The sequence below is a fragment of the Trachurus trachurus genome, assembly GCF_905171665.1.
Source record: "Trachurus trachurus genome assembly, chromosome: 6".
Lineage (NCBI taxonomy): Eukaryota > Metazoa > Chordata > Actinopteri > Carangiformes > Carangidae > Trachurus > Trachurus trachurus.
In genome coordinates this window covers 24,700,637-24,719,050 of record NC_139897.1, presented here as the reverse complement: position 1 = coordinate 24,719,050, position 18,414 = coordinate 24,700,637, and the positions used below count along the sequence as shown (strand labels likewise).

At 45.0% G+C, this 18,414-nt stretch overlaps 1 protein-coding gene across 1 annotated transcript in view; it reads left to right on the top strand.

Moving 5' to 3' along the window:
* Positions 1–207: 207 nt before the first annotated feature.
* The window catches only part of hipk2 (homeodomain interacting protein kinase 2), a 75,899-nt gene continuing 57,692 nt past the window's right edge, over positions 208–18,414 (top strand). Inside the window, exon 1 of the mRNA XM_083973624.1 lies at positions 208–902. Coding sequence (XP_083829750.1) covers positions 884–902 — 19 coding nt within the window. The 5' untranslated portion in view covers positions 208–883. The remainder of the gene's footprint in view (positions 903–18,414) is intronic.

The following is an 18,414-nucleotide window of genomic DNA, read 5'->3' as shown; positions in this document are numbered from 1 at the left end:
TTTTTTTTTTTTTTTTTTTTTACCATTCCCATTCCACACAAAATATCCTACAAAATCATATTTCAACAATATTGTTTCACAAACCATATCTATTTTTTTTAATATAGAATAGGGAGATGACTGATGTAGAAGAATTGAACTGAAAAAACACGTTTCATGTTCTATTTTCCATTTCATTTTCTTTCTCGGTCTAATTTTATTCCATTAAAATCTTATTTGGTTTTTATTATGTTTTAAATGTTGTTAAAATGCATTTATTTACCTAAGGTGACGCTTCTGTGTGTGATTAGTCTTTCTTTCTATTTAATTTTATTCGAGCCTACATTATATCATATCATATGTGCGCAGAAACGATTATATTAATGTTTATTAGCTCGCGTTACCAGCCACAGAGACGTTATATATCAGTCTAGTACTCTCTGCTCTCTCTGGCTCCAGACTGATGCACCTCCTCGTCGGCTCCATCGACTCGCTCGTCGATCGACTCTCTCACTTTACACCAAACTCGCTGCGCTCTGGCCACTGCAACTTTTGCAGAGACTCCTCACTCCACAGACATGTCGCACAATAGCTGAAGTAAACCTGTCATCGTGGCTCATCCTCCGAGCCTCCACAAAACAACACAACACACACCGCCCGCTGGGACCCGGATCGCACAGCCTCTCCTCGGTGGCTTTTCCTCGCATCGGACCCCTTTACGTTGGGAGGAAAAAACCAGCCTGGATATGAATTATGAGCATTTTCCTCACTAATGAACTGGGCCAGTAATGCAGGAGACCACGGCGACTCTCTCATCAGTGTTTCAAGATGGCAGATTTTTATTGAGTTTTAAACAGAAATCTCGCTTTATTTTTTGCCATGTATAACAGAAATCCTTGCACCGATGGCCCCTGTATACGAAGGTAAGAGCCTTTTTAGAAAATCTGCTGTTTTATGTGTGTCTTTCCTGCGCGGAGCTCAGTCACTGGACCTATAGGCTACTGTATCAATTGTGGTACAATTGAATTGCGGCTGATCGCGAACGAGGGGGGAAAGATGCGATCCACCCTCTCCTCTTTTCTGTCAAAAATACCCCAACATTATATTCCCTGAACGCAGCACAGACAGACTTGTCAGATTCCCTGCAGCTTTTTTATGCGTTAGTGAGATTTTGTAGCTCTAAAATGCTCAGGGAAAGATTGTGGTGCCAGTGTAGTCTTGTGTCCGTTGAAATCGCACTGATAAAGACCTGCAACCCCTCCACGTTAAGGTTAACAGACAAGCCCGTGTTGATCTTTACATGCACGGACACCTGGAAATGTTGTAGTTTTTTTTAACCTTCCTGGTAGAAATTTATAGCTGTGCTTGAAGAAGAAGAAGCCAAATGAAAGAAGGTCGGAGACCGATCGCAACACGGGTCTCTCGGCTCTTTTCACTCTCGTTCTCTCCCAATTATTTCCCATCAGTCTTGAAAAGCTGTGGATTGCCCCCTCATTGCCTCGGTGCATTTGATCCCCATGTTTTATTTTTCTTCCGCAAACGAAAGGCATGCTTAAATAATACAGCACATTTCGCTATCGCTGCAGCATTGTGGCTGTGACTAATCCAATTGAGAGAATGCTACTCCGCATGCTTCTCCACGTTATTCGCTGTCATGTATGTTTTCTTTTTCTTTTCTTTTTGTTATTATTCTGAATGAAGAGTAATGCACACACGCAAACAACGTGTTTTGCTTTGCGCTGTCGCTGTAAGGTGGTGGGTTATACAGATATAAAACAATGCAAAGCGGCCCATTGTAATCCGTGCATGATCGAGGTCTGTGAATGGCCCAACTGCAACTAACACAAATAATATACCAACAGGATAAATGGTGTGCATAAACACAACAGGGACATTGGGATGGTGTATCTCCTGCAGTCGTGTGTTAGGTTATATTTTCGCTTGAATCCAGCTGTAGTTGTGTGTCATTCAGAAGTATAGCTGCTGGAGCCTGTGGAGATGCTCCTCTGGCATCCTTCAATAGGACAAATAACCTAAAACAGTATTTTACAAAGTAAACACAGAGTCTACTCGCAGATCAGGAGCTTATGCAAACAGGAAAGCGACATAAAGCCAAATGATTCCCCTTGATGTTTCCCAGTATTTATTTTTTGAGCAGCCTCATGTTTAATGTCTTTTTTTTTTTACTCTATAGTCCCTCTGCTGGCATTAAAGGGAACCCCCTCTCTTTTTTTTTATTATTCAAAATTACCATTAAGAAAAAAGGCACTGAAAAGTAATGCTTTAACACGTTTTAAAGTGATATTATAGAAAAATAAACAGCAAAAGTGGGCCCTTATAGGAATATTAAAGTCAAATAATGGCCTATTATGGAAGACACAGCGTTAGAAAGAACAATGAAGGGGCAACAAACTCTTCACTAAGTCCTTGTAGGAATACTGAAATGATTCTTCATTAGGGGTGTTGAGGCTTAGAGGCATAGCTCAGGACACTAGTGTTACAACATGAAAAAGAAAGTTGAAATGAGACTCCTATGCAAAAGGTAATTAGTGTAAATTACATTCCCTGGCTTTTCCCTTCAGAAGAGGAGAAGGGAAGAGAAAGAGGCGGCAGGGGGAATTAATTACCTTGCCTGTCCTCCTTAGTGTTGGAGAGGGCTGTTACGTAGAGCAGTCATGGAAATGACCAGTGTCTCCGGTGGAAAATAGGTTTGGAGAGGGAGGGGAGGCGAGGGGGGGGGGGCACACTTAGAATTAGACCGGCTATTATGGTAATTATTCACCCTTGGCTACGGGGCAACTAATAACTTGAATCTATATGATTGACTGCTTCCTTTGAGGCTAATGCTGACTTTGTTGGGGGGTGGGCGGGGTGGGGACAGTTTAAATGAGATATGCGTTTTCATGCTGAAGACTTTGGTTTCACTTTCAACATTATCATCAGTTGGAATTAGATTTCCAGCACATTTAATTCTGGTTAATGTGCTGGTTTCACTTTGTATCATTTTCCTGTTGGTTCTTCTTTCGTTTTCCTCTTTTTTTTTCGTCTTTTTTCGTCCATGTTTGCCTTTGGTCCTTCTTGGCCCAGACAGAGGGCCATCAGGCAGGCCTGCTGGCTGGCAGGGCAGCAGTTTGATCACCCTGGGAGCCTGGTCTCATAACCCAAACTGACACCTTGATGGATGTCTGATGAACGGAGCAGTCCAGCGGCCCCCCAGCTGTGGAAAAGCTAATATTCAAACACCGCCAAAAAAAAAAACCCTTCGCTGCCCGGCCTGCCCTCTTGACCAGTTGGATATGGGTGTTGTTGTGGAGTGCTCATGCATGCATGTGCATATGTCTCCATGTGTGTCTGTAGCCCGTGCACACATGTGCCATCACCCATTTGTAGGGGAAGGAGGGAGGGGAGGGTGGGAAGGAGGCCCTAGGAGAGGATTAGACAGCTGCAGAAATGGGCAAGAAGGCAACTTCATTTGCAGATCTGCCCCTCTCACAGGTCAAGCAGTTCTGTCCCAGAGAGGATTCATTCATTCCTGCCTGGAAAAACGGACAGGGGTATGACTCAGAGGCAGATGATGGTGATGACGATGACGATGATGATGATCATGGTGGTGGTGGTGGTGGAGCTGCTGACAGGTGCTGCAGCATCACAGGCAGATTAATGTTTTATCCATCCACACGGTCATTATGAGTTAATGTGACCTTGTATTACCTTGTTGGTTTTCTGGGAATGCGAAGGGGTTGAGAGGGGGGGTGGGGAGGGGGGTGTCTCCTCTGAGGGCTGTAGGAAAAGACAGACAACGACAGAGACAGAGAGAGCAGCAAAACTTTCTCACAAACTGCCCTCATGCCCCCCCACCCCCACCCCCACGCCCCCTCTTCCCCTCATGCTTGTTTGGAGCCGCTTGATTGATATCTTCCTCACAGGCCACGACCCGCGCTCAGAGTCCAAGGTTACAGCTTTTTAAACTTTGATTAGAATTGCAGGAAGAACCCTGGGGGCCTTTATGGGGGGTGGGGGGGGGGGGGGCACAGAGTCAGGGGGGGATTGAGGAGGGTCTCTCTTCTCTTCATGGCTGTTTTGACAAGCTGTTTTAGCCCCTCACCGCCCACAGTGGTGGCAGCTAAACACTTGGTACACTTGGTAAGAGATGAGGTGATAGTTAAATGGCTTGCAGGAAAGAACAGCCATCACTCTTCAAATCCAAGCAGGTGTTATTGTGAATGTTTATTCCCTCTTTCTTTTCTTTTCTTTTTTTCTCTACTTCACTTTCATTCAGTGTCAGGGCTGATCTGTTTGTTGACCTGATGCATCGCCTTATGACTTGTTAGGCAGGCAGTTTACTCAGAAAAAGGTTATGAAAATGGATAAGCTGTCTTTACAAGTATCGCTTTTGCATTATTCAAAGCTTCCTATCTGAAAAGAAAAGTGAAATCCAGTGTTCGGGGGATTCTTTGTGCTATTGATTTGTTGGAGCATTTAGTGGAAGAAGCTGAGGCTTTGGAGCGAGATAGAATGTGAGTTTTATGTGAGATGAGATGTGTGTGTGTCTGTGTGGAGGTTGTGTGTCTCTCCATTGAAGACGGGGGAATATGTGAGCTCTCTGATGTGCCGAAATAGTTCACAGGTGTGATCTGAGGGGTTTTGGAAACAGATGAGGGGGTAAAGGAGGTAGGGAGGTGGGAGGAGGGATGGGGGTCCAGTCTGAACTGAAATGACAGGTTAGTGGAGGCCGGTCTGACACAGGAGGCCCTGTGTTGAATACGTGCTGACTACTTCTGCCCATTTCAACAGGCTCAACTTTTCATATAGTCTTTTCAGCAAATTTCTCTGGAGTAAAAAACTGCCTCCAGTTCTCCAGCACATCATTCCTCTGGCCTCTTTTTTTTTTTTTTTTTCAGCGTGGAGGAAATTCAATTGAGATGCAAGGGGGACTTTGCAGTTCTCATTTTCTCTTCAGTCAGTAAGCCTCCTGTTTTTAGTGCTTCTGCCATATGTTTCAGACCCTTTTTCTCGGAAACAGCTCCGAAAGCTCTGAGGTCCTTGAAGCGGGGAGACCGCATCAGTTGCTGACATTAGTTGGTTTTTATCGAAGGGGAAAAGGGGGGGAGGCATGCAGGCCGGGGATGGAGCCTCGACCCTGTCCACTGCTTACACAAGGCATTTCCGTGTTGGTTGTCATGCATGTGTGAAGCCCCCCTCTTGCCCCCCCCTCCTGCACCATGCAATGCACTGTTGTTTCACACTGTGCATGGTGTCAGCTTGTGTGGAACAGCTGCCTCTGGCTCTCTGACCAGCACTGTAATGTAACAACTCCAGGCTCTGTTAGTTTGGTATTTATATGCAGAAATAAGATGTATGCATAAAACTGGTACACGCTCCCATAAAAAAAACATTTCTCCAGATGAGCGTCGTCCCTCTTTAGATTTAAACAACCTCCTGTTGAGAGGAGTAATGTGGGGACCTCTCCACACTGAAGATGAGAGTAGCATCTGCTGAAATGTACGATGCTGAGACTCTCTGCACCTTATGACACATCCACCGCTTTGATCCGCTACGAGAGCCATGGTTCACACAAAGGTTCACATTTTACTGCTTCTCAATACGGCGCAGAGTGAATAAGGCCTTTTGTTAACTTGGGCCTGTTAAGCAATAATTACACAGGGATTCCTCGAGCATAAAGGGCACTTTATATGCTGAGCGGTAAATCATGTTTTTTTTTTTTATATATATTAATATGTGAATATAATACTGCAGCGTGCAGCGTTGCAGCATGATCTGCATTTTGCTCGCATGCCATATATCGCATGCTCACTTTGCAATCTCTCATCATCCGCCAGTGACCCCCGCCAATTCCCACCCCCACCCCACTCACCCAACCCCTTCCCGCGCTTCACCCGCCCCACCCCCACATCTATCTCTTATCTGTCCTTCCATCCCACTCTGTTTGTTGATAAGCCGAGAGGCCATTGGCCAGCACACATGGTGCCCATGTGACACTTCAGCAACAGCCTGATGGCCAGATTGGAAGCCCCCATGTATGTGTGTCTCTATGTATGTGTGTGTGTGTGTGTGTGTGTGTGTGTGTGTGTGTGTGTGTAATTGGAGGCTGGTTTGAGAAGAGGTCTGGCTACTGTAGCTTTTTTGTTCTCTATAATCATGACCCCCACCCACCCCCCTCTACCCAAGCCCTCTCAAGCTCCCCCATCGCTTTCCCGCCTTCTCTCCCCCCCTCCACCTCACCCTACCACCACCCCAGCTCATCTTATTGCCTCGTCCCATCGCTAAACCCCCCCCCCCCCAAAAAAAAAAACTAAACCACTGGCTTGTTTTTTGGTTGTACATTGTCCCAGGTCTTAATCCTATTGTTTGTTATAATGTCCCTGCCGTACCCGTCCTTTTGACATCGCACGCTCTGGAAGAGAGCTGCTGTGCTGTGGTGGTGGTGGTGCGTCGCATTCGCACATGCACACGTAAAGCTTCCTAAAAAAACAAAAAACAAAGTTAAAACCAAAGCTTTGAGTCTGCAAAGACAACAACAGATGATGTAAAGTGTTGCAGCTGGATGGTGAGGGTAACTGCCTCACTCATAGCCACTTTATTCAAACAAAAGATCCCTAAACCGTCTCCTCGTGTTACATGAAGCGCAGAGTGAAAAATGGTTTGCAGTTTTTAATCAAGCCTTTCATTACCTCCACATATTTCTTCTTCTTCTGAGGGAGGAAGGCAGGAGGAGAGTGGGGGGATGTTTATAGACTGATATTAAAATGAGCAGAGAAGGAGAAGAAGTGAATTCCACAGTGCGATCATCAGGGGCGGCGGGGTCGAGGTTTAAAGGGTAGATAGATGCACACACACATACTAGACACACCTATTGGCTCTGCAACATGGGCCGAGCGTCCGTCCGTCCGCTGCCAGGCCCCATCACCGCTCCTGGCTGCGGCCCCCTCCTCTCAGTCATGGAAGGGAAGTGGAGCGATGGGCGGCTGCTGCTGCTGGCGGCCCCTTCACAGATGGCTGCAGGTACAGCTCCACGCTTGGCTGATAACCAAGGACTTCAAAGCTTCAGACGAGCGCTCAAACCCATTTCTGTCCAGAGCCAGGAGGCAAAAAGGCACAGAGCAAAGAGAAAGGGAGGCACCGATAGACAAGGACCGGGGTCATCAAAAGAGTCAACAGGCATGGAAATGAGCAGCTTTAGTCCTTTTCCTTTTCCTCTACTCCTTTTTTCTTTTGTGCAATATTTGCTCTTGCAAGTCTCACATACAGACATCCTCCGCTCCTCATCGTTCGGTTCGATCTTTTCTAATCCTCGACACGCTGTGTGTTTATCAGTATTCTGTTACCACAGAAGCAGACTCATCCTCCGGCAATACAGGAATAAAATGTGATGGACACTGCTGTAGAAAGTTGCTCCCTCCTTCTCTTTAAGCAATTTCTTTCTTTTTTTTCTTTTTTTTCTTTTGGTCTTGATCAAGGATTCTCTCAGGAGTCTTGAATTCCCTGTGAAAAATCAGTTTCAGTAAACCAAGAAGTTCCTCATCAAAAGCAGCCGAGCAGTAGGTGGAAGTGACAAAGTGTGCTCATATAAAAACATAAATTTCTCAGAGGTTTAATGAATGAGACTCGTGAAACGTAGTAAAATGGTCTCTGTATCTACTTAATATTCACATATGTAGAGAAAACGATTCCTCTATTTCTGCTGAAGGCTGAGGAATAAGCTTTTATGAGCTCTTAAGGAATAATGTAGAGGGGGGAGGGGGGCGAGAGAGAGATGTTAAAAAGTCATTGATTCAATTAGACAATCCAGTGGCGGATCCACTGATGTGACAAAACGCCCCAATGTCCCAACGTGAAGAGATATTTCCTCACCGCTGCAACGCTGCTGCATGAACGTCTCAGAGGACATTTAGTAACATTCAGTTGCAGCATAACTGAACAATTATGGTTGTATAACGGCCCTGTGATCCTTTTATCACAGAGCTGTAACATTTAAGGATCTTCAAAAAAGGTGAATTCCTATTATTTTATTCTGCAAAATCTAATAAAAATCTGTTATTTTAGTAGATCAGAGCTGAGCTGAGCTTTGAAGAACATGTGAGCTGGAAAATAACAGAACTAATAGTGACATTTATTGCTGGAAAAAGCAGCTCGTGGGCTCCTCATTTAAGCATGTTTAAAGTACGAATTCAACACTAAACTTACTCAGGAAGAGTAATAGCTCTACATGTTTATATTTTTGAGCTCAAGTGTGTATAGCAGCATTAAAGAAAAAAAAGCAGGTTGCACACCTTTTGAGATCCACTCCTCACTTCAAAGCCTCAGGCACATCATGGCCAGCCAGCCTGCAGCTCTCTCTCTCTCCGTCTCTCTCTGGCTGGCAGCCTTTTGAACTGACCCCTCCATTCAGCCTGAGAGACGGAGAGGGAGAGAGAGAATGGCAGTGAGACCGGGAATGACAGATACGGGAAAAAGTAAAGAAGAAATAAATAGGAGAAAGCGAGGGAGGGAGGGAGAGAAGGAGGGAGGGAGGGAGGGAAGGAGGCATTGAAGCCAGGGGGTGGAGAGATGAATACCATCTTCTTGGAGGCCCATGGGCCTCAGGGGCACAGCCAGGGGTCAGGGGGTGCTTGTGTGTGGAGCGAGGGAGGTGGAGGGGGGGTTCTTTGCCGGGCAGTTTTAGGACGAGGTGAGGGGGTGTGAATGAATGAATGAATTTATATTTATTGAAGTGTCATGCACCAATTAAGGCACCCAGGCTATAAGAGCTTACAAGACACATTTCATATTTAGACAACAAACAAAATCATCAGAGCACAGACAAAACAAAAAACACATGGAATTCACATAAATAATTCACTTTTTCTTATCGTCCAGGCACTTTTTTATGAAAGTAGCTATAGTAAAGACTTCTTTTCTGATTCTAACTTTACCTCATCATCAGCCCAAAACAACTCAGGTTTCACATTTTGCATTTTCTGGAACAAAAACTGCCTGGCTTCGTCGGGCAATGAAACACAAAATGCAGTTCATCCTTGATTACATTTAGATTACAGTACATAATGTGCATAGTCTTCCCTCCTCAGGTACTGAGTTAAACCTACCTATACTTCTATTGCCAGAGAGAGAATCCCAGCCCTCAACTGGGCACATAAAGATCTCTTGTCACTGGTTTAAGAGGGATTTTCGTAGGTGACGGTGACAGTGTTGTCGAGGGTCGTAGATCTTGAACCCTTGTCTCCTTTAACCCGCCCATCCTCTACATCTGGGATCAGTGCTGCTGTCCAGCGAGGCGCCCGTCTCCTCGGCTCCTCTGACGGAGCCAAGCAGCTGCTATCACACACAAACACACTCTCTCTCACCCCTCCATCAGTTTTTTTTTTTTTTTTTAGAAGAGCTGGCCCAGAAAAAAGGCCAAAAGTTGACCTTTCGTTACGAGGACCTGTTCTCTCTCCCTCACTGCTCCGGACCAGACCGGTGGTTATCACCTCGTTACACTTTTAAAGTGGTATCCGTCTCATTCAGATCCCGGCGTTTTAATCACATTTCTTATCTTTTTTTTTTATTCATAGTAAAACATCTATGTATGATGAATAATTATTTACAGACTGTCTTCCCACAGCTCCTCTTTTCCATCTGTTAAAATCGCTCTCAGCTACTACTGAAGTGGGAGTTTAGAAACATCCCAGGCCAAAAGAGCAGAACCAAACTGGCAAATTCTTCAAGTGAATGGATTTTGTTTCATGTAGCTCACTAAACAAAGTTTGCCATTATGTGTATAATTGTAAAAAAAAAAAAAAAAAACTAAAAAAAAACCCGACAGCTCCTGGCCTCCTTTTGTAAGTGTTTACCTTTTTATGCGAGCCAGTTCAAATGTGTACTTCCCAAACACGGCCACTCAGTGTGTGTGTGGGTGTTAAACTGATGGTCAGAATAGCCATTTCCTGCCTGGTTTTGGCTGCTGTTTGTGACTGTCAGGAGGACACTGTAAATATAATCGTCTAAAGCCACGATTTTCACGCTGAATCAGACGCAAAGGGCTGAGTTGGCTCGCCATATTTATTACCTCAGCCTCCTCTGTGGCCAGAAGGACTCAACAGCCATGTTTATGACACACCGTCACTTGGATTAAGGACACATATGCCTTGCTAAATTTGTATGTGAGCACATGTTTGTTGTGCATGTGTGTGTGTGTGTGCTATAATCTCTTAAAAGCTGCTTGAATATATGGCGTGGTGGTGGGCCTCCTCACTTTGTCAAAGATAGGACAGACGTAATGAGCGAGGCGACAAAGGGAGAGAAGCGTTAAAAAAAGATAGAGATGAAGAGAGATTAAGGGATTAAAACAATTTATTAAACATGCATATGGATGAGTGTCACCTGCAGGATGAAGTCAGGAGTATAGCACATGTGGAGGCAGAAAAAAAGGCATCTGTAGTTTAAATTAGTCTGATCTACAGTATACGGCTCAGAGCAGCAGCTTCACACACCCCACTGAAATATCACACACTGGTGTCACCTGGGGAGGCATGTGCACCATATTTGATAGTGGAGACTGCACCACAGGGGGGAGGAGGAGGAGGGGTGGAGGAGGGGGGCAGGAGCAGAAAGCAAGTTGCACGTGGGGGTTATAAAGATAGGACAGACGGATGAGTTTTTATTAAACATACATTTGCAAGCAAGTATAAGCTTAAAACAAATGTGTATTTCTGTTGCAGGCGTAAAACTAAGGCATTCACAAAGCAAGGAACTGAAAAGTTGTATAAGTATGTCTCAGTTAAAGAAAATGTTTAAAAAAGGAAAGATAAGTGCCTACAAAAAAGAAGGAGAAAAAAAAGAAAAGATAGATAGACGAGTGGTGTCCACTGCTATTTTGCTTGTTTGTTTTCTTTTTATTATTGTATGTTTCATCATCTTTTTGAAATAAGAGTATAATATTGGTGTTGATAGTAAGCCAATGCAATTATAACAATAGAGAGGGGCAGGTACTATAAGTTTTTCTTAATCCTGCTCCTTTTCATTTATGGTGACTATGTGTACATTATGTAAATGTGTGCAACCATGTGTAGTATGTGTATACCATGAATGGAATAAATCAAAAAAATAAAGAAAGAAGTCTCATGTGAGAAAAGTAGGCGTCCTGCACCAGCAGCACCGGCGGCACTTATCACTGTGAAACACTCCGGCTGGCTTGTGTGTCAAAAAAGTTGTTTTGATAATACAGGAAGTGGTGGCCCTGCCTGTGTGTGTGTGTGTGTGTGTGTGTGTGTGTGTGTGTGTGTGTGTGTGTGTGTGTGTGTGTGTGTGTGTGTGTGTGTGTGTGTGTGTGTGTGTGTGTGTGTGTGTGTGTGTGTGTGTGTGTGTGTGTGTGTGTCTGTGTGTGTGTGTGTGTGTGTGTGTGTGTGTGTGTGTGTGTGTGTGAGTTTGGTCCCCAGGTGCCTGGTCAGGTTGGACTGGTTCCTCTGTTGTCAGGGGTTTCTCATTGTAGCGGGGCGGGCGGGCGGGTTGGTGGGTTGGTGCTTTGATTTAATCCCTCTGGGTGTGCGACGTGGTGGATGTTTTGGGCTGTTGGCTTTGCATGCATGTTGTTTCTGCATAGCTAAGATGTTAAAGCTCTGACAAATAGTTCAGAAAGTTCTGCAAACCGCAAATACTTGCGCAGTTACACATGGCAACACACACATAAACATGCAGGTGGAGTCTCAGAAATGCATAGATGCATATCTGTGGTACACACGCCTAGAAGGAGGAGGAGGAGGAGGAGGTGCATGCGGAAGGAACGTTTTTTTTTGTGTGTGTGTGGTATCATATTGTGCATCTTCGGGTTTTGAGGTGAGCGGAGCGGACGGCGTCTCTCCAAATGTCTCTGTCTCTGCTGGATATTATTATTACAGTAATGCGGCTGCAGACTTTGACCCCTTGAGTTCAAGAACACGCCCAAAACCAGCGCTCACTCACTCAGTGTTGTGTTGTTCCAGGGGACGGGGCAGGGTGGGTGGCAGCCAGGGTGGGGCAACAACGATGATGATGCCATCTCCAAGGCAGCGCTCCCTCCATCTGACCTCCCCTGTAACTGTTTCCGTCTCCGTCTCTGCCGTCTTTAGTTTTCTGACTCCCTCTGGGTTTTTCTTTTTTTGGATACTTTATTTACAGTTTTTAACTTTACAAAACTGTACAAAACATACCACAGAAGAGAAACAGTCGAACATAAAAGAAAACAGAGGAAAAGAAGAGAGAGAAACGAAAGGGGGGCTGCCAGACAGTTGTAATTCTGCATAAGTAGACTTACAGAAAAAAAACATAGTTGCAGTTGTTAAAGAAAGTTGAGTCAGGCGTCACACCTGACACTGGGCCAGGAAGGGTCTGTTTGACTCCTCTCATTTTGCCACTATTGCAATCAATACTGTAGCTTTCCAAGCTGCAAATAGCGCTCACATTCCCCCCAAAAATGCTAATGAGTAAAGATTATCAACTCATTTAACACTTCAGGTGCGATAATCATATTAGTGGGGTTGATACAATTCAGAAGCTCACAAAGCGAGTACCTTGTTGCTACTACCCATGCATGAATAACGAGGGATCACACAACATGAAAATGACGGTGGATTTTTTTTTTTAACAAATACCTTTGTTTATTGATTTTTTTTTCTTTTTTTGTCAGTTGTTCATTTTTGCCTGACAACATAATCATATTTTTTGTTTGTCCAGTAAGAGGTTAGATCCTTTAGAAACAGAAATTAAGGCCCAGCCATCTCTGAAAGGTTGCTTTACAAACCTCTCTCTCTCTCTCTGCTCCGGGCCTTTTGTTAACCGAGCATTAGGCAGAATAATGACTGAAAGGTAATAGGCAGCTGAGGGGAACCTGCTTCTCTATGGTTGTGTATGTAGACATGTGTGTCACCCTGTGTGTGTGTGTGTGTGTGTGTGTGTGTGTGTGTGTAGCTGGCTTTTGTCCTTCACTCACTGTGAAGTGTTATCCTTTCAAAAACCTCAGGTTGTGGCACATTGCAAGGGCCTCGTGCTCGCAGTCTGAATCCACACACCCCCCTCCTCACCCTCCTCTCAGATCGACTTGCCCGGCACCGACACATATTATTTTCTACACGGCTTCGCTGTTTCTCGCCTGCACTAGTTCTCATATGTTAATCTCATTACAGTACATTGTGTCCGGCTGTCATTGTTGATCCTAATGACATGAGAGGAAGTGTGGTGTGGCGGGGCGTTTCTCGCTGTGTGTAAATGATAAGGATTCTGGAGAGCGGCTGCTTATCAGGTGTGTGTCCTTGTGTGGCCCCTGCATTGTTGTTAGTAGCTGTAGCTGCGGTCAGAGCAGCGCAGCAGCCTGCTGCATGCAGCAGTGGATGTCGGCGGTAGTGCAGTGAGGTAACAGGTGCTGCCTGCTGGGTCACGGTTCGGCACAATTTCTGCTCCATTCGTCTCTTCTTTGTTTTTGTTTTCTTTCTTTTTTTTTGCTTCTGCACACAAGACTCAGGACAGCTTCTTCTATTCCCTCTGCACATTCTGCTTTTATAACAGCAATGACATGATTCACAAGGCTTCTTTCTTTCTTTCTTTCTTTCTTTCTTTCTTTCTTTCTTTCTTTCTTTCTTTCTTTCTTTCTTTCTTTCTTTCTTTCTTTCTTTCTTTCGTCCTCTCGTCCTTTCTCTCTTTCTTTCCAGAGGAGGGGGGGGGGGAAGTTTGGTGCTGTGCTTTGTACACTTGCTACACTCGTGATTTGATTAATAAGAAATCCAGCTCAAGCAGACCCACTCTGCCATCCCTTCCTCCTCCTCCTCCTCCTCCTCCTCCTCTTCCTCCCCTGCTCCTCTCCTCTTTGGTTCAGTGCCTGGTTAGGCTGACCTGGCAGTATAAACAAGGCAAATGTTTTTCTCACACCACCAGCCGTTTTTATGACCACGCTGAGAACGTGAATAACAGCCTCCTTATCTGCTGACAGTTGCCCTGGGGAACCAGGTTTGTCAGCTTTACTTTAGATTAGAAATGCTGGCACTGAAACTTTAACTATGCACAGAGAGTTATCATTGCCTCGGTAAACTCCACGAGTCAATAATACATCCTGAGCTGTCTTTTTCACATAGGTTGGTGCATGTGAGTGTGTGTTACTGTATACACCTCTTTGTGTTGCTGCTGCTCCTGAAGGCACCTGGATGTGGACATGTGCTAGTAGCTTGTGTCTCTCTGTGTGTGTGTGTGTGTGTGTCCAGGCTCATGTATCTATGCAAGTGCATTTGAGCAAGCGCTGACCGAACATGTTATCTCACAGCTAACATAACATGTTGTATCTTTGGCTGGTGTTTGTTTCCAGGAAGGGGAGGGGGGGAGGAGAGAGAGAGAGTTGAGGGAGTGTCACGTTTACAGCGGGGCATGTTGCTGATTTATGAGCAGAGAAGTTTGTCTGTCAAACAGCATTTGCGTTCGCCTTTTAGGGGGGCGAGATGGACATTTGCTCTCTTTTCGTAGTCTTTTTGTAGAGACAGAGACAGAGAGAGAGAGATGGCGAGGCAGTTCCAACCGGTCAAGTACCACGGTCAGGATGTGCACAGAGGCTGATGGAGCGGCAGCATGCATGACAGTATCTCCCTGCGAGCTCGTCTGATGCATTATTCTATAAATAAGCAGCGATGAGAGGGCTAAAAAAGCAGACAGGATGGTCAATAGTGGCCGCGGGTGAGAGAAAGAGACACAGAGAGGGAGAGAGAGAGAGAGAGAGACTATTCAGTGTCAAGCTCCAGCTCCCCCACCGAGGGCAGAAACTCAGGCAGGAGGCAGGAACACAAGCCCGGGCTTCTCCGTATGAACAATATGTTCCTCTTCAGTGGTGCATTCAATGTTGCGTTTAACCCCAGAGTTACTGCCACTGCACCCCGCTACAGGTTTTCCACCAGTGGCTCCACTGGCTCTATGTGTGTGTGTGTGTGTGTGTGTGCACATACAGTAACATCACTGCAGGAAACAACTGTATATACAGACCGAGTGAGTAATTAAAAGGAAACTTGGATGAGCCGACACACAAATGCATCATATCATGATTCCATGCAGGGTTCAGGGAGCTCGCTGAAGAAGTGAATCATACTCTACTGTACATATACGCTGTGGCTTCTGGGACGCTATCTGAGAATAAGAGGCGTTCGTTTCCAGAGAAGCTACGATAAACAGAAGTGAAGCACTTCTCTGTAAGACAAATGATGCTGCTTTCCTGTCAATACGTCAGAGCGGTTCAGAGAAGGGGGGTGGAGCAGAGATGAGGGAAGCAGCCCCCACCCCTAACCTCCGAGCAGCACCCACCACACGTGCAAACAGCAGCAAGGGGTGAGATAATGCTTTGTCTAGACGGTCAGAAGTTATTTCATTAGTGAGCGATTTGACCCCCAGACCGCCCCACCCCACCCCACCCCTATCTGATCCCCACCCCAACTGTCCAGTCCTGCAGACACTGGGATGTCCAGTAGAGAGACACGGGGTCATCAGAGACTTTCCATCGGTGTCAGTAGCCATTAGGGCTCAGGAAGTAATCCAAATACACCCAGGCCAGGGGACGTCGTCTCTTGCTGTCTCTGCATAGTCTCCTAGGTGACGGCTTGGGTCATAGTACTGTAACTGTTCACTCTGTCCTTTTTTTTTTTTGTGCAGACTAAGTGTGGAAACGTTGCTCTCTCGATATTGATTGGTACATATCTAAATTTATGAGCCGGATTTTATGCGAAAAGATATACTTATCTCACCCTTGAATTGTTTTAAATTATGAAGCGCAGAACTTGGGGCACAGGCACGGATGGATGAGTCGAATGACAAGCAGGGGGGTTTTTATATTAAAAGACTATTTGTAATTACAAATGGGAGCTGCTTGGCAGGTCTGGTGGTAGCCCATCTAAAGGTGCTCTCATCAATACTCTTTGTCATGTTGTCAGCAGAGTATAAATGACGGGTTTAATAAAAGAGAGCAAACAGAAGCAGGTCACAGGCGAGAATGTGAGGGCCACTCGTGGCCCCCGCTCTCCACGCTCTCTTCTCCTTCCCTCCTTTTCAGTGCATCTCTCCCCTTCACATGGCATGCAGAACGGCCCTGATCCTCCCAAAAAAGAAGATTAACAAACCCCTGACAGAGAAGTAATCTCTCTAAAAACATTGACTATTACCATTTCAACATGCTGCCTCCAAACAGTGGAAAAATGCCTCTCTGGTATGCTTAATTGCAGTGTGTGGGACACAGACTGTTCCTTTAGGTATGCTAAATGGAAAGCCTTGGCTACTGAAGGTATTCCAACATTGTAAATGTACAACAATGGGACCTTTACAGTTTTGCGCTTGGCATAGAGTTCAGAAATTCAAATAAACTTCAAGAGGATGTTTTCAAGGGAAGGTCTTTTTTGCGCCGTGTTGTTTCTGACAACAACACAGAAAGGTTTGTTTGTTCAGATTCTACATCATAAATATGTTTGAACCTCACTTTGGGTGAAGAGTGATTCATGAGGACTGGAACCGCTTTCCCAATGAAGTATAATTGGTCACATTGTTGCCTGTGTATGTTGTCATGAGATAACATTCCAGCCATTTGACCTCTTACTTTTGGTTCATTTAATTACTTATCTGTGTTGCGCACAGGGCTCAGAAACTGTTTGTGCAGCTTTTAGTTGCATGGCTTAAGCGGCTGTGCTTCTTAACAAGTCAAAACTGAAATTTCAAGAATTTCTGAAGATTTTTTTTTTTTTTTTTTTTAGCCTGTTATACATTTCAAAGCTCCTTCCCCGGTCATGGGGAGCATGTGTGTGTCCTTCAGTTCAATGCACCATGCAGGCAATGTCAAGTGAACTCTTTGACCACTGTGTTAAAACTGACAGAGAGTCAATGAGTGACTAAGATCGGGGGGTTGAGGAGGAATTCATGTGATGCTAATGCAAAGAGCAGCTCGCCTCGATCTGGCCTTGTAAAACCCCGAGCTGAGCTAGTATCCGCGCTCACGCTCGCACACGCTGGCAGATAATATGTAATGCTGGAATTTTCCATAAGAGGACAGGCCGACCCCTGTGTCCGTCCATCCATCTTTGTGTCCATCAGTCTGTGCCTGTGATTATCCTGTCAGGCTCTCAGTCTCACACACATACACACACACATACACTGTTGACGCTGCTCAGTGACGCAACTCATCATTCAAATTATTTTTAGCGTAAAGTCCAGGCACAGGAATTGGTAATCCAAGGAGTGACATCTGGCCTTCACGGCTTATGTGATTAGCACAGAGCCTTGCCCCTAATAGCCTAGCGGACGTTCTTCATTACCTCTACTGGTCCAGTCGTGTACCTATATAGTGGACATGAAGTGACAAAGTGTGGCCACTTAAAAAGCAAAAGAAGACAGATTGAGCAAATTCATGTATGTGCAGATATCACAATGAAAACTACAGGAAGCGTCGACGTGTTACGCTACATCGGCTGCGCAGCCACCGAGCTCAATCGTATATCCAATCCTGCAGCATTAGGGACTAAGACCAGATGATGACGCAAAAGAAAGATACTGAAAATGCAAAATAAATAGATAAATAAATACAAAAAGAGGAAGAGAGAGAGGTCAGGAGAGTAAAAAACAAAAACAAAAAAAACAAATGAAGCAAAGTATACTGGAAGGCTGCCAGCTCCCCAGCTTCCTACTGAATTAATCATCATCACCACTCAAAGGGCTAATAATGACAAAGTGACCAGGCATGTCCCCTCCTCTCTGCTTTCTGTCCGCAGAATGGAGCCCACAATTACGGACGTCCTAACATCTCGGAGGGAAATGGTCCTCTAATTATCTTTGAACGGAGCGAAACTTCCTAGCTTTCAAGATGTCTATTAAACACACTCAAAAGCAGCCATTTTTTTCCTCCCCCTCAGAGTTTAAGGGCTGTTTGCATGCATGGGTTTTGTTAGTGTTTGTGTACATGCTGCGACCATAACATTCTTTGAATCATGCATCAGTTGATCAACAGCGAGGGCCCTAATTGTGTTGTGTGGGCGTCGGTACGGCCAGGTGGAAGCTCTTATAGTTTGTTAGCAGTAAACTAATTGTGGGTTTACTGGAAACTGTTTAAACATAGCATTACTACAAGCACTCATATAATCTCGCCTTGTGCTGTAATAATCATTTCAATGTTACAAACAGGCCTGTTTGTAAAAAAAAAAAAAAAAAGAGGGAGATAAAGAAAGGGACTATTTTTGGGCAGTTGTTTGCTTGGAGAAGCTTTTGCTTATTCTGAGGCAGCTCGTTCCCAGGAGTTCAGAGCACAGCCTCGATGCAGTTTTTATTTTTTTTTTGCTTTTGTTTTGTTGTCTTCAGGATCTTCGGTGGAGAGCGAGCTCAGTTCACTGCCCTTCTCCGCTTTTCATAGTTACTTTAGCGAAATTTCTTCCACCACCTTCCCTAAAGTGAGTAATTGTG